At 45.3% G+C, this 15819-nt stretch overlaps 1 protein-coding gene across 1 annotated transcript in view; it reads left to right on the forward strand.

Moving 5' to 3' along the window:
- The window catches only part of LOC140404453 (fibrillin-1-like), a 716712-nt gene that overhangs the window by 535527 nt on the left and 165366 nt on the right, over positions 1–15819 (forward strand). Inside the window, exons 32-39 of the mRNA XM_072493009.1 lie at positions 1272–1394; positions 2801–2923; positions 4982–5107; positions 5315–5437; positions 6137–6259; positions 7174–7335; positions 8507–8575; positions 8695–8820. Coding sequence (XP_072349110.1) covers positions 1272–1394; positions 2801–2923; positions 4982–5107; positions 5315–5437; positions 6137–6259; positions 7174–7335; positions 8507–8575; positions 8695–8820 — 975 coding nt within the window. The remainder of the gene's footprint in view (positions 1–1271; positions 1395–2800; positions 2924–4981; positions 5108–5314; positions 5438–6136; positions 6260–7173; positions 7336–8506; positions 8576–8694; positions 8821–15819) is intronic.

Here is a 15819-nt window from a genome sequence, read left to right on the forward strand (position 1 = left end):
AAAAATCTAAATTGCCATTTTGGAACTATAGATAGGTTTGATAATGTGTATAATTGCCTATTACCATGTGTTCACAGCTATCTGATTGTTATATCGGATCGACCATGTTAATGGCTTGGTTTCACACCAAAAATTGACAGGTCATCTGCATCAAGAGGGACAGACGTCTGGCATGGCAGTTGAATATGTTTTAACTTGTGAAAGAAATTACTTAAAATAATTGATGATAATCAATTATGAATTTTAATGTAAATGCTTCTGAATTTGGGGTCAAGTATTGTCCCTTGGCCAATGACACATGAGAGTTATGGATATAAGGCCTTAAGTGCTGAATAACACAAATGGTAAATATATGTGAAGGAAAGAAATGCCTAATTAATCACCTAACAATAATGGACCAATCTGAAAGATGAAAAAAGTGGCCTTTTGCTTTTTAAAAAAGTGATTATATGTGCCATGTACCTGAAAAGTAGCACAGTAGCACAAGTGGATAGCACTGTGTCTTCACAGCGCCAGGGTCCCAGGTTTGATTTTCCTGTTGGATCACTGTGCAGTCTGCACGTTCTCCCCGTGTCTGCGTGGGTTTCCTTCGGGTGCTCCGGTTTCCTCCCACAGTCCGTCTTTGCAGGTTAGGTGGATTGGCCATGATAAATTGCCCTCAGTGACCAAAAACGTTAGGAGGAGTTATTGGGTTACGGGGATAGGGTGGAAGTAAGGACTTAAGTGGGTCGGTGCAGACTCGATGGGCCGAATGGCCTCCTTCTCCACTGTATGTTCTATGAAAGTGCAAGAGCTATCTGAGACGTGTATATCTTTCCTTGCATGGAGGCAAATTGATATTTAGTTAGACAAGGACAAGGCCAGAGTCAAATAATACTGAAATATAGTAAAACTACTGAATATATAACAACTGAATAATAGAGCCAATCAGTAATAGTGATAAAATGGTGCATAAAAAATAACATAATAAAGAAATTTGTAACTCCATGTATTATTAGTTTGTTAAAATACATTTGAAAATGTAATTAACTTTTTTTTTAATATTGACATTGCAAAAAATGTTCGGCAAATTTCTTGGCATTACCAGCCCAATGACAAACCTTTTGAAGCAAGTTATTACCTCGTTCTTTTCCTTCTCAGAATGTAAACATTTATTCACAAAGGCAGCGTTTCTTTAATTAAGTCTAGAATGATCACATTCCAGTGCAAAGGCTTTAACACAGCCCATTACCTTATCACTTTGTTTTAATGGATTTTCTTTTCTGTTGCAGATATTAATGAATGTGAGATCAGCGCACATAATTGTGACACGTGTGCTATATGTACAAATACTCCAGGAAGCTTCAAGTGTGCCTGTGCAGAAGGCTGGTCAGGAAATGGCATCAAATGTACTGGTAAGAATGTTTTGATGAAGACGAGTAGATTTTAATTGTGAACAAATGGGAGTGGAGTGGGGGGTCAGCGAGACAACTAAAACCCTGTGATGATTTACTTGCTGATTTTCAGTTTCTTAGCAGCCAGCCTTGTTTTTTTTAAATATGCATTTGAATATGTCAAAGAGTTAACTGTCTATTTAAATAATAAGGCCATTACCCCAACCCTGCCAGAAATTAATAAATAATTATGCAAATGGTGTCTTGGATCATATAAAGCCAAGATTTTAGTTATTCCTACCAGATTTGATTTTAAGCTTAGTTTCTAACACAGAATTGAAATGTTTGGTATTGAAAATTTTCCTTAGTCGAGCAGTCATGCGTCTTACCTCAACTAGCATCTTTCTTATATTTATGGCATCATTACAATCATGGATCAGGGGTAATGCAAGGGTGTAGTATATTTATTGGTCTTGGTCCTTATCTTTAAACTATATTGAAACTCCAGATGGAACTTCACTGCTCAATCTCAATTCGAAATGAGATCAGGGGCGGGATTCTCCGCAATCGGCGCGATGTCCGCCGACCGGCGCCAAAAACGGCGCGAATCAGTCCTGCATCGCGCCACCCCAAAGGTGCGGAATTCTCCGCATCTTATGGGGCCGAGCCCTCACCTTGAGGGGCTAGGACCGCGCCGGACTGATTTCCGCCCCGCCAGCTGGCGGGAAAGGCCTTTGGTGCCCCGCCAGCTGACACGGAAATGACTTTGCCGTGCGGCGCATGCACAGGAGCGTCAGCGGCCGCTCATGGCATCCTCGCGCATGCGCAGTGGAGGGGGTCTCTTCCGCCTCCGCCATAGTGGAGACCATGGCGAAGGCGGAAGGAAAAGAGTGCCCCCACGGCACAAGCCCGCCCGCGGATCGGTGGGCCCCGATCGCGGGCCAGGCCACCGTGGGGGCACCCCCCGGGGCCAGATCGCCCCGCGCCCCCCCCAGGACCCCGGAGCCCGCCCGCGCCACCTTGTCCCGCCGGTAAGAGAGGTGGTTTGATTCTCGCCGGCGGGGCAGGCATTCCAGCAGCGGGACTTCGGCCCATCGCGGGCCGGAGAATCGCTGGGGGGGGCCCGCCAACCGGCACGACGCGATTCCCACCGCCGCCGAATATCCGGTGCCGGAGAATTCGGCAACCGGCGGGGGCGGGATTCATGCCAGCCCCCGCGATTCTCCGACCCGGCGGGGGGGTCGGAGAATCCCGCCCCAGATATCTCCAAACATTAATTTTAATCAATTTGATGACAGAATGGAGATGAATGTTTTCTGAACTGAAATATTTAAAAATGAATGTTGTATGTAGTTCGAGGAATCCTTGAGCTATTCCATTGTTGTGAGTGCTCTTTGCACTGACTATGCATCATTTTATTTTCAAAGATGTGGATGAGTGTTCAAATGGAACCCATAAATGCAGCCCCAGTGCTGAATGCATGAACACAGATGGATCGTACCGATGTTTGTGTAAAGAGGGTTACAAAGGTGATGGCATGTTTTGTACCGGTAAGTCCAAAGATGGAATACATTTTTTAAAAAACTATCATGCATGACTTCGACATTTATTTACACAATTCATTTGCATTTATTCCTTAATATACAATAAGGCATTTTTCTTCTTTCTGAGGGCTTAATGTTAAAATAGGCAAATAAAAATCTCTTCTCTATCAGATTGATCAATGCAGTCACAGTTTCCATTTAAATAGCACATTTAAGTGAGAAGTGACCAAAAGGATATCAGACTTGAAACAAAATAATGGCGAAAGGAAATTGAAAGGAAAGTGATCAAAAATTTGGTTAAAGATACAAGTTTGAGGAATCGTTTAAACAAAATCAAAGAGTGAACAAAGTGGAGGATTTGGAGGGCGTTCAGAATGTGGTTCATGGTAGTTTAAAAACTCAGCGATGAAACAAAAAAAACTCCAAAGTCATTGAAATACGTAGAGTAGAGTGATAAGGGCTTGATTCTCCACCGGCGGGATGCTCCATTTTGCCGGCAGCCTGGGGGTTTCCCCGGGGCTGCCCCACAATGGGAAACCCCATTGACCAGCCGGCGTAACGGAGCATCCCGCCGGCGGGGTGGAACAGAAATGTGGCGCGTCAGGGTGGAGAATCTAGCCCAAGAGGTATGGAGAAGTAAGTGGAAATATGACGAGATACGTTTGATGTGTTGTGGGACCAACGATGGGCACAATCTAACAGAAAGGTTTCCAAGTGTCATTTCAGGCAGGTTTGGCTGGGAGTTTCTACCCGACCCTGTCGGTGAGTTCCCCACCACTACCTAATCACACTTGGTCAATTATGTGGACCGTCGGGGGTTTCTTTCCGGGCTATCCCACACTTAGATTATTTTCATCACTGGGGAGCTGAACACGCTGGCCAGACCGGCTCCTCCGAGATGAGGACACCATTTTGAAAGTGTGCCCAGATCTCTAAATGAGCTTAAGGGTCCCCCGCACCCTCACACCCATGGGCAATATCACTCCCCACACACATTGTATTACCTCACTCCCCCCCCCCCCCCCCTCCCCAAGTGAGTATACCCCACTATGAAGTCGCTAAAGGCCTCCACCTTCAGCCCCCCACCCTTTACCCCCCCAACCTTCCGGAGGCCTCTTCATACCTGCCCTTCAACCCCCCTTCCATCCTTCATACCCCCTTTCATGGGACCCTTGGCATTGCCAGGGTGACAGCCTGGTACCCAGGCACCGTGACGCCTGATCCACATTTGTCTGGACCAGTACTAATCGGCACCCCTGTTACCTTTCACTGGGGAGCTGGTTAGATCACGGGAGGCCGTTAGATTGCGCTTCCATCTCGCTAATGAGATGGAGATTGCCCTTGGTGTCAATTAGTTTTGCACCACATCTAGCTGGGTGCAGATCCCGCCAATGGGAGCAGGCCAGTTAGATCGCAAATCGCTCAGTGCCCGGCACAGTTGCCAATTTTGCCCTCTCCCTCAATCGAACCGGCTCGCATGGATCCACGTTGCCACGTTGCAGCTGTTAAATTGTTCCCGATGTTCATAAAGGCTAGGATGACAAAGTACAGTGCTGTTGTAGTTTTGGATGTGTTATGGATTATGTAGGATTGATCTCACAAGAGCTGCAACATTCAAATGGTGAATCCTGGAAGTTACAGTCTCATTGGTAAGAGATTTGTCAGCAACAGTGGTGTTATTGTAGGGCAGAAACAGGTGATGTTGCAATAGATGTAATTTTTCTTTGTCATAAACGATTAACATTAATGTTTACTGATGACCATTATTTTCCTTTCAGACTCAAATTTACTGCTTGGGATCATTAAACTATAGTAGATTTATTTGACTTATTCTTAGTCCTACCGTTAAAATGCTCAATCTATGTAGAACTATTTCTAGAATCTTTTCATAATCTTCTCCGTTGTCATCCTTAACATTCCGGTATTCTGCAAAGTTACTGATCCTGAAAAGGTGTTCTGAAAGTTTTGGGGCACCTGAAATAGAATGTACTCTTCAAACTTTGATGCACATTGTAAGGAATTCAGTGTTCTCAGTATGTTTTGATCTTTCCACCTATGTAACAGACATTGACGAATGTGCCGAAAATGTAAACTTTTGTGAGAATGGCCATTGCTTAAATGCACCTGGAGGTTACCGCTGTGAATGTGATATGGGCTTCACACCAACTGTGGATGGCAAGGCATGTCAAGGTAGGGGTCACCTATCTATCTATAATTACAATTCTAATCTCTCTAATATATTACTCATACCTGAAATAAAAGTTTTACTTTAATACAATTTAACAAAAATGTTTTCCAGGGTATCCGCTTCTGTATCACTCCATAGTTTTTTTTATGATAGCGTAAATGCAATGAACACAAAGGTGATTTCAGTGAGTCCTTTATAATGTTTTCCAGATATTGATGAATGCTCATTTGCTGACATTTGTGTGTTTGGAAGATGCCAGAATCTTCCAGGACTCTTCAGATGCGAATGTGATTTGGGTTATGAGCTAGACAGGAGTGGCGGCAACTGTACAGGTAAAATGTTGCTCTGGTAAATAACATCAGTAAATTGGCTCATAACTTCCTCAGAGTGGCGGATTTAGTCTGGATGAACATACTCTCACTGAAATTCCAAAGCCTGTCTCACCCAACCTTCCTCACTTAGACAGTGTAAGACAGGAGCAGCGAAACGCGCCCCAGTGCATCGGCAAGGAATAACTGGGGTGCAGGGAAGAAATGAAGGCCCCCTTTTTTTACAGCACTAGCTGCCAGGGTGGGTTCAGATTGGGTCGGTTTGGGGTTCGAGTTTGTTGCGGGGGAAGGATGGATCCTCTGGGGGGGCTCGTGTGTGCGGCGTGTCCTGTGTGGGGCTTGGTCTGGGTTTTAAATAGTTACTCTGGAATTAGAAGTCTTTTTTTTTTCCTTCCAACACTTTCCAAGTAACTGCCAGGGTAAAACGGGTTGAACCATTGGAAGTTAGCGATTTAACTCATTTCTGTCAGACTGTCCAGGGGAAGTTAGCCCTTTCTAGACAATTGTCAGGTAAATCCTTACGTGGAACCTCCTCGATGGACTCTCCAGTGCATCATTGGGGCACCCTTGAATGTGATGCTGAGGAATCAGGAAGTTATGGGCCAATATTTCTCAAATATATAGAGCAAGTATTTAAAGTTTCAAAGTGACTTGGGGCATAAGTAGAAAACATTATCTAATATATTTTGGAAATTTTTACAGATGTCAATGAGTGTGCAGATCCAGTTAATTGTATCAATGGAATTTGTGTTAACACCCCTGGAAGCTACGTTTGCAACTGCCCATCTGAATTTGAGTTGAACCCAACTGGTGTGGGGTGTGTTGGTATGTTACAATTTATGTTAAATAAATTGCATTAAATGGCTAGGATTGTGATGATAGTTTAGTAATAACCCCAAGGTTACCTAAAATAAATATGTGAAAGCTGGATATAGGAATATAGGAATATTATTAGTGAGCTTCAATACTTCAGAGTGTTGTATGTGGGGTCAAACCTATGTATAGATAGTTACTAACTCCTTGCATGTTTTCAGGACAAGTTGATCAAAGGTGGTTTCATCCCCACTGGGAGGGAGTTAGACACACTTTGTTCCTCCTGATGGCAAATTTCATAACTTGTTAGCCTGGGAGCAATATACCCAGTCTCTCAGACATGAATAGTACACCGCTTTGAGAAACAAGACAGCAGAATACGTGAAGCATATATTTTTCAGGACACTTATTTGGGAACAGCATGTGGTGGTAACTTGTGATAGATTGAGTTCCTGGGATGCATCATTAGGCTGCAAAAGCCATTTCCATACTGTAAGGGATGTAGGATTGGATAAAATCGATAAGGGAAGTTAAAAATGTGTACTTACTTATCATTATGGTTTGACTGGTTGGTCACTTTAAGGGTGCCTTTTCCAAGTTGATGTATATAGCTGTAATTTAGAGCTATGATTACTTTTTAAACATTCTTTCACTTTTAAGTAATTCTTTGATATTAACTATCATAACAGTGAAACTGTTGCTGTCCAATTTGATTTATATAAACAATTCTGGAAGGATCAATTTGCAAGTAATTGAATTAATTAACATCTTTGTAATAGAATGTTAAAGGACCACAGCTACCCTTAGAAATGCCTATTGAACAAGATGCAGAATGTGTTTCAAAGACAATTCTCTTCTACAAACTACTTAATGTATGCAGCAGCAAAATAGATGAATGCTGCTAAATTATGCATTTTATTACATAGATCCTCGCTTGGGCAAGTGCTTCTTGGAATATTCATTGCGTGGAGATAACACCCTTTCTTGCAGCAATGAGATTGGAGTAGGAGTTTCAAGAGCATCTTGTTGCTGTTCTTTGGGCAGAGCCTGGGGCTTTCCATGTGAACTGTGTCCCTCCATCAATTCATGTAAGAGTTCAGAAGTTATTTTCTACCTACTTTTTCTGAGAAATGTTACTGTTGCAACTTTATTTAATTTTAAAAATCTATTATTTTGATGTAAAAGTTTTTTTTCCTGAGTATTGCCTATTCTCATTGCAATTGCAAGAAGGACTTAGATAATGGAGAGCATCCAATTGGTTTCATTTCCTTATTGGGGTTCCAAATAGTGACAAGCTTTATGAACCCAATCATTAGACCACATTTACATTTTTAAAAGATCAAACTACAAGATTGGAGTCCTACAGGTGTGTTTACTCATCCAAAGATGATCGTAATGACCCACAATGAAAATCCTTTTTATTTTTACATAGAATTTACAGTGCAGAAGGAGGCCATTCAGCCCATCGAGCCTTTATCGGCCCTTGGAAAGAACACCCTACTCAAGCCCACGCCTCAACCCTATCCCTCTAACTCAGTAACCCCATCTAACCTTTTGGATACTAAGGGGCAATTTAGCACAGCCACTCCACCTAACATTCACACCTTTGGACTGTGGGAGAAAACCGGAGCACCCGGAGGAAACCCACCCAGAAACGGGGAGAATGTGCAGACTCCGCACAGACAGTGACCCAAGCCAGGAATCAAACCCGGGCCCCTGGTGCTGTGAAGCAACAGTGCGAACCACTGTGCTACCGTGCCGCCCATTTTACATGTTAACGGTCTAGATACAAAAAAGTCAGCCTCTCAAAATGTAGGTTTCCAATTGGCTGAATATTGCACTTCCTTCCAGTTTTCGATGAATTTGAACTTTGTGAAAATAGAACGTCGCTATCCCCAAAATGAACATGGAAGCATGAAAACAGAATTAAAATTTTTTTAATGTTTAAGCACAAAACAAAATAGAGTAAAACATATTTATCAGCAAACGAGTTAAGAGAGAATCGGAGCAAATAAAGAATGGTAGTTGAAAGGATAGTATTTGAACAGCAAGAAAGACATCTATGGTTGCATAATTCCATTATTATAAAATTAGTATCTTTCAGAGACAGAAATAGTTCAAAGCTTAAGATCGGTGGCCAGGATTTAGATTATTAGTTCACTTGTATAGATTGTTTTATTTGCTCCCAATTTAATGCATGTTACTAACTTTAGCTTTATGTTTGGGTATTTATAACACATGGAACTTTTTTTTCAACAGCTGAGTACAGAACACTTTGTCCTGGAGGTGAAGGCTTTCGTCCTAACCCAATCACAGTTATATTAGAGGGTAACTATTCATGCACGATACATGCCTTTTTGTAAATAACATTTTGAATGTCACACTATGTGTATGGTCTCCTGGTGTAGTTAACAGCATATCTAATTACCTGAGACTGTTTTCTACAGATATTGATGAATGTAAAGAATTACCTGGACTCTGTCAAGGTGGAACTTGCGTCAACACTTTCGGGAGTTTCCAGTGTGAATGTCCACGTGGTTTCTATTTGAATGAAGACACCAGAGTATGTGAAGGTATATTTATTGAAGTCTGACATTCATACTTATAGCTTTAATTCATTCCTTATGGTTCATTAGTCTTTATTTATAAATAAACATTGTATTTGTGAATCATATGGATCCATTTTCTGTATGATGCTTCTCGGATAAAATAGGTCACAGCACAAAATCTGAACCTTAAGAAGTTGCGGCAATAAGTCCGAAATAAACAGTGCTCGAGTTAATGCATTCCAACTGGTTCTCCTTCAAGCTTGAGAATGTAGGATTTCATAGATGGAAAGCACTGACAACATGATAATGTGCCACACTGGAACAACAACACACAGTGCCAATAGCTGGTTTGATATGTCCAGTTGCACTTAGTTCTTGATCTCAGCAGTGCTGCTGCAAGAATCTTCTGAGTTGAGGTGATAAGGTAATGTCTACATTCCAACACTCCCAACCCAGTGTTTTTCCAGATAGGAGCCCAGATTGGGAAATTGTAGCTTTGTCTCTGGCTGAATTTCTATCTTTCAAGACCCAGCACTGAAAGCAGAGGATCATTGGATCGGCCATTGTGTATTTCAACATCAGAGAAAGGTTACTTTCAGGCAAATGTGGCCAAATGAAAAAAGAAATTCGAAGATTCCTGGAAACGGGTAGGTAGGTCACAGTCAGTGCGCAAATTGAAATGAATGTTCAGAATTTGATTGCCAAAAGGAAAATGGTAGGGTGTCAAAAGATAAGATTTGGGAAAATTGTACTATAGCGTGAATGTGCTTTATTTAGTCATTGGACCACCCATCCCCTCCTTCGCTCGCCTCACTACCTCCCCTCCCCTTACTACCACCTCTCCCTCGCTTCCACCCTCCCCTCCCTCACTACCTCTCCTCTCTCCCCCTTCCTCACTACCTCTCCTCCCTTCACTCACTTCCTCCCCTTTGCAATAGCATTTTTCACACTCCTCCTGTCTCTCTCCTTCGCTATTACCCGTCTCTCCCCCTCATTACCACCCCATCGCTCTCTCCTCCTCCCTCGTCATCACCCCTTCCCATCTCTCATCCTCCCTCGCTACCTCCCCTTTAGCACTGTTGCTTCACAGCGCCAGGGTCCCAAGTTCGATTTCCGACTTGGGTCACTATCTGTGCGGAGTCTGCACGTTCTCCCTGTGTCGGCGTGGGCTTTCTCCGGGTGCTCCGGTTTCCTCCCATAAGTCCTGTAAAGCATGCTGTTAGGTGAATTGGACATTCTGAGTTCTCCCTCCGTGGACGCGAACAGGTGCCGGAGTGTGGTGACTAGGGGCTTTTCACAGTGACTTTATTGTAGTGTCATGTAAGCCTACTTGTGACAATAAAGATTATTATTATTATTATATCTTATTCACAGTGTGGACATTGCTATTGGATTAATAGTAAATATCAGTGGCGGACTAGCAATTTGTGGACAATTGCTGCAACCCCCTAGAGGGTCAGAAATTCTACTGCATCCGATTCCCCGCCTGCATCTCAGTGTATGAGCTACCCAGGTGATTAGGGGGCAGAGTTGCAATGCACTCCTTTCACCCATATGAAATAGATGGGGAGACAGTGATGTAATGGTAACATCACTGAGCTAGTAATCCACAGGCACGGGCAAATGGGAATGTAGGTTCAAATCCCATCCTGGAAGCTGGTGAATTTAAATAATAAATCTGGGTTTGAAGGCTAGTCTCAATGCTGATGACCATGAAACTATCATAAAAGCCCATCTGGTTTGCTAATGCTGTTTAGAAAAGGAAATCATTCATCCTTACCTGGTCTGCCCTACATGTGACTCCAGATTTTACAGCAATGTGGTAGACTTTCAACTACCCTCTAAAATGACCCAACTAGCCACTTCATTCAAGGGTAATTAGGAATGAACAACAAGTACTGGACTCGCCAGTGACGGCCACATTCCATGAAACAATTAAAAATAACACTGCTAAGCGCAGTACAGTCACACAGTGGTTAGCACTACCGCCTCACGGCATGGGGGTTCAGGTTCGATCCCAGCCCCGTGTGGACTTTGCACATTCTCCTCGTTTTGAATGGGTCTCATCCCCATAACCCAAAGACGTGCAGGGTAGGTGGATTCGCCATACTAAAATTGCTTGTCAAGAGGAAAAAGGAAGAGTATGTAAAGATGTGAAAACAAGATTCAGTTGTGTCGCTTGGGGGTTACAAGGTAGCAAGGAATGAGCTAAAAAAAAGGGCTTAGGAGAGCAAGGAGGGGGCATGAGAAGTCCTTGGCGGGTCAGATCAAGGAAAACCCCAAGGGTCTTATGTGAGAAATAAAAGAATGACCAGGGTGAAGGTAGGGCCGGTCAAGGACAGTAGTGGAAACTTGTGCATGGAGTCAGAAGAAATAGGAGAGATGTTGAATGAATACTTTTCTTCAGTGTTCACCAAGGAGAAGGGCCATGTTTTTGAGGATGAGAGTGTGATACAGGCGGGTAGGCTGGAGGAGGTAGATGTTCTGAGGAGATGTATTAGCAATTTTGAAAAACCTGAGGGTCGACAAGTCCCCTGGGCCAGATGGGATATATCCAAGGATTCTTTGGGAGGCAAGGGATGAGATTGCAGAGCCTTTGGCTTCGATCTTTGGGTCCTCACTGTCCACGGGGATAGTGCCAGAGGACTGGAGAGTGGCAAATGTTGTTCCTCTGTTCAAGAAAGGGAATAGGAATGGCACTGATAATTATAGGCCGGTTCGTCTTACTTCGGTGGTCGGTAAGTTAATAGAAAAGGTCCTGAAGGATAGGATTTATGACCATTTGGAAAGATGCAGCTTAATCCGGGATAGTCAACACGGATTTGTGAAGGGTAGGTCTTGCCTCACAAATTTGATTGAATTCTTTGAGGAGGTAACTAAGTGTGTAGATGAAGGTAGAGCAGTTGATGTCATATACATGGATTTTAGTAAGGCGTTTGATAAGGTTCCCCATGGTTGGCTCATGAAGAAAGTAAGGAGGTGTGGGATAGAGGGAAATTTGGCCAATTGGATAAGTAACTGGCTATCACATAGAAGACAGAGTGGTGGTGGATGGAAAATTTTGAGACTGGAGACCAGTTACCAGCGGTGTACCACAGGGATCAGTGCTGGGTCCTCTGCTATTTGTGATTTTTATCGATGACTTGGAGGAGGGGGCTGAAGGGTGGGTCAGTAAATTTGCTGATGACACCAAGATTGGTGGAGTAGTGGAGGAGGGCAGTTGTAGGCTGCAAAGAGACATTGATAGGATGCAGAGCTGGGCTGAAAAATGGCAGATGGAGTTTAACCCTGATAAGTACGAGGTGATTCATTTTGGTAGAAAAACATTTGAATGCGGATTACACGGTCAACGGCAGGGTTCTGAGGAATGTGGAGGAACAGCGAGATCTTGGGGTTCATATCCACAGATCTCTGAAGGTTGCCACTCAAGTGGATAAGAGCCGTGAAGAAGGCTTATAGTGTGTTAGCATTTATTAACAGGGGGCTTGAGTTTAAGAGCTGCGGGGTTATGCTGCAACTGTACATGACCCTGGTGAGACCACATTTGGAGTATTGTGTGCAGTTCTGGTCACCTCATTATAGGAATGATGTGGAAGCATTGGAAAGGGTGCAAAGGAGATTAACCAGGACACTGCCTGGATTGCAGGATAGGTCTTATGAGGAAAGGTTGAGGGAGCTAGGGCTTTTCTCTTTGGAGCGGAGGAGGATGAGAGGCGACTTAATAGAGGTTTATAAGATGATTAGGGGGATAGATAGAGTGGACGTTTAGAGACTATTTCCTCGGGTGGATGTAGCTGTTACAAGGGGGGCTTAACTATAAGATTTAGGGTGGGAGATACAGGAGGGATGTCCGAGGTAGGTTCTTTACTCAGAGAGTGGTTAGGGTGTGGAATGGACTGCCTGCTGTGATAGTGGAGTCGGACACTTTAGGAACTTTCAAGCGGTTATTGGACAGGCACATGGAGCACACCAGAATGACAGGGAGTGGAATAGCTTGATCTTGGTTTCGGACAATGCTCGGCACAACATTGAGGGCCGAAGGGCCTGTTCTGTGCTGTACGGTTCTATGTTCTAATTGCCCCTTAATTGGAAAAATAGAATTGGGTACTTTACTTTTTTAATTAAAGAAAAAATAAAAATAACACTGCTAATCTACACTTTGGGATCATAAAAGGAACGGCCTCTGACAGCAAACCCGGAACACAGCAAATACACTGCTGTCATTACATTTGAGAAGAAGCAGATTATGGCTACCAGTTCAGCCAATTTAATAGCTATAGTTACCACAAAAAGTTACTGCTTTATCAACACCTTTTCCACTGACCAGCAACATGACGAGCATGTGCCATTCTGCAGACAATTGTCTTTTCTAAGCATTAGATTTGATTGACATAAACACATGGATTAGCTGTAATGCAGTGGGTCACATGAATACGTTGGTAAGTTTGTAGATGACACCAAGATTGGTGGCATGGTGGATAGTGAAGAAGGTTATTTAACATTGCAACAGGACCTTGACCAATTGGGCAGATGGAATTTAATTTGGATAAATGTGAGGTGATGCATTTTGGTAGATCAAATCAGGGCAGGACCGTCTCAGTTAATGGTGGGGAGTTGGGGAGAGTTACAGAACAAAGAGATCTAGGGGTACAGGTTCATAGCTCCTTGAAGGTGGAGTCACAGGTGGACAGGGTGGTGAAGAAGGTATTCAGCATGCTATGTTTTATTGGTCAGAATATTGAATACAGGAGTTGTGACGTCTTGTTGAAGTTGTACAAGACATTGGTAAGATCACATATGGAATACTGTGTTCAATTCTGGTCATCCTATTATAGGAAGGATATTGTTAAACTAGAAAGAGTGCAGGAGAGATTTACGAGGATGCTACCAGGACTTGATGGTCTGAGTTAAAAGGGGAGGCTGGATAGGCTGGGACTTTTTTCCCTGGAGTGTAGGAGGCTTAGGGGTGATCTTATAGAGGTCTACAAAATAATGAGCATACATAAGGTAGATAGTCAACATCTTTTCCCAAAGGTAGAGGAGTCTAGAACTAGAAGGCAGAGGTTTAGGGTGAGAGGGGAGAGATACAAAAAACACCAGAGGGGAAATATTTTCACACAGAGGGTGGTGAGCATCTGGAATGAGCTGCCAGAGGCAGTGGTAGAGGCAGCTACAATTGTTTCCTTTAAAAAAACAGTTAGACAGTGTGGTAGTATCAGGTATTGCGGTACCTAAGAGGCCGATGACCATTGGTTAAACCTAGGAGTTTACCATTGGCTGTTGATACATAGCTCCGCCCTGACAGGCGGAGTATAAGAAACGGTGCCGTCCCAGCAGCCTTCACTTTCTGTACCGAAGCTGCTGGGGAACAAGTTCTAGTCGATTAAAGCCTTCAGTTATGAAATCACTTTGTCTTGAGTGTAATTGATCGTGCATCAATTTAATCGACTAGACTTAAGCTGGAAGGATGGATCTCCGAATCAAACCGGAGTGCCTACAACTCAGCCCCCACGCGGAGAACTCGGCTGCAATATTTAAACACTGGCTGGCGTGCTTTAAAGGCTACCTCGAGACGGCCGGAGCCACCCCCTCAGAAGGACAGAAAATGCATCCCCTGCGCTCGAGGGTCAGCCCTGGGATCTACACACTTATCGAGGAGGCGGAGGACTATGATGCCGCAATCGAACTGTTAAAAGGACATTATATCCGCCTTGTAAATCCGGTCTACGCACGTCACCTGCTGGCAACTAGACGGCAAAGCCCCGGGGAATCGTTGGAGGATTTCTACCGTGCGCTACTGGTGCTGGGCTGAAACTGTGGCTGCCCGCAGGTTTCGGGGAGCGAGCACACGGAACCTTTAATCAGGGATGCCTTCGTAGCAGGCATGAGCTCCTCAGTGATCCGCTGAAGACTCCGAGAAAAGGACACCCTGGGACTTAGAGAGGCACGGGCCCTGGCAGGGTCCATGGACGTAGCCTCCCAAACGGCGCAGTCCTATGCGCCCGACCGCGCAGCGCCCCCCTGGGGTGCATGAGCGGCAGCCCCACAGACCTTCCCCCTGACCCTGCACGCCTGCGTTGCGAGACGGCCCGCTATCGCCGCCGGGCCTCGCTGTTTCTTCTGCGGGCAGGCGAATCATCCCCGCCCGCGCTGCCCGGCCCGCACCACCACCTGCAAAAGGTGCGGCAAGAAGGGCCACTTTGTGGGGGTCTGCCAGGCCCGCGCCGTGGCCGCGGTCTCCAGCGACTCCAGACCGCCACGGCAACCCCCCCCCCTCAGGCCCCGAGCGGCCAGCGCTCACCACCATCCTGAGGTCTCCAGCGACTCAGGACCACCGCGGCAACCCCCCCTTCAGGCCCCGACCGGCCAGCGCTCACCGCCACCCCCCTATCCCGTGCCATGGCCGCGGTCTCCAGCGACTCCGGACCGCCGCGGCAACCCCCCCTTCAGGCCCCGACTGGCCAGCGCTCACCGCCACCCCCCCTATCCTAGGGCCACGTGCGACCCACAGGCGTGGCCATCTTGTCCCCCGGACACCACGCTGGACGGGTGGGCGCTGCCATTTTGTCCATCCCCGCCGCCATCTTGTCCAACCCCGGCCACCATATGCGACCCATGGGAGACGCCATCTTGGATGGGGCCCCAGGCCCCCAGCACGGCCGACTACACGCTGCCTGATCAGAACTCGCAACTGCTTCATCTGGCCTCGGTGACACTGGACCAAAGTCGACCTCGGACACTCGCAACAGCAACAACGACGGTCTTCATCAACGGCCACGAGACGTCTTGCCTGATTGACTCTGGGAGCACGGAAAGCTTTGTTCAGCCCGACACGGTAAGGCGCTGTTCACTTGTTACCCACCCTGTAAACCAAAGGATCTCCCTGGCCTCCGGGTCACACTCGGTGGAGATAAAGGGGTTCTGCCTAGCGAACCTCACTGTCCAAGGCAGGAGATTCAACAATTTCCGCCTTTATGTCCTGCCGCACCTCTGCGCGGCTACCCTCCTGGGGTTGGACTTCCA

The sequence above is a fragment of the Scyliorhinus torazame genome, chromosome 30 (genome assembly GCF_047496885.1).
Source record: "Scyliorhinus torazame isolate Kashiwa2021f chromosome 30, sScyTor2.1, whole genome shotgun sequence".
NCBI classification, from domain to species: domain Eukaryota; kingdom Metazoa; phylum Chordata; class Chondrichthyes; order Carcharhiniformes; family Scyliorhinidae; genus Scyliorhinus; species Scyliorhinus torazame.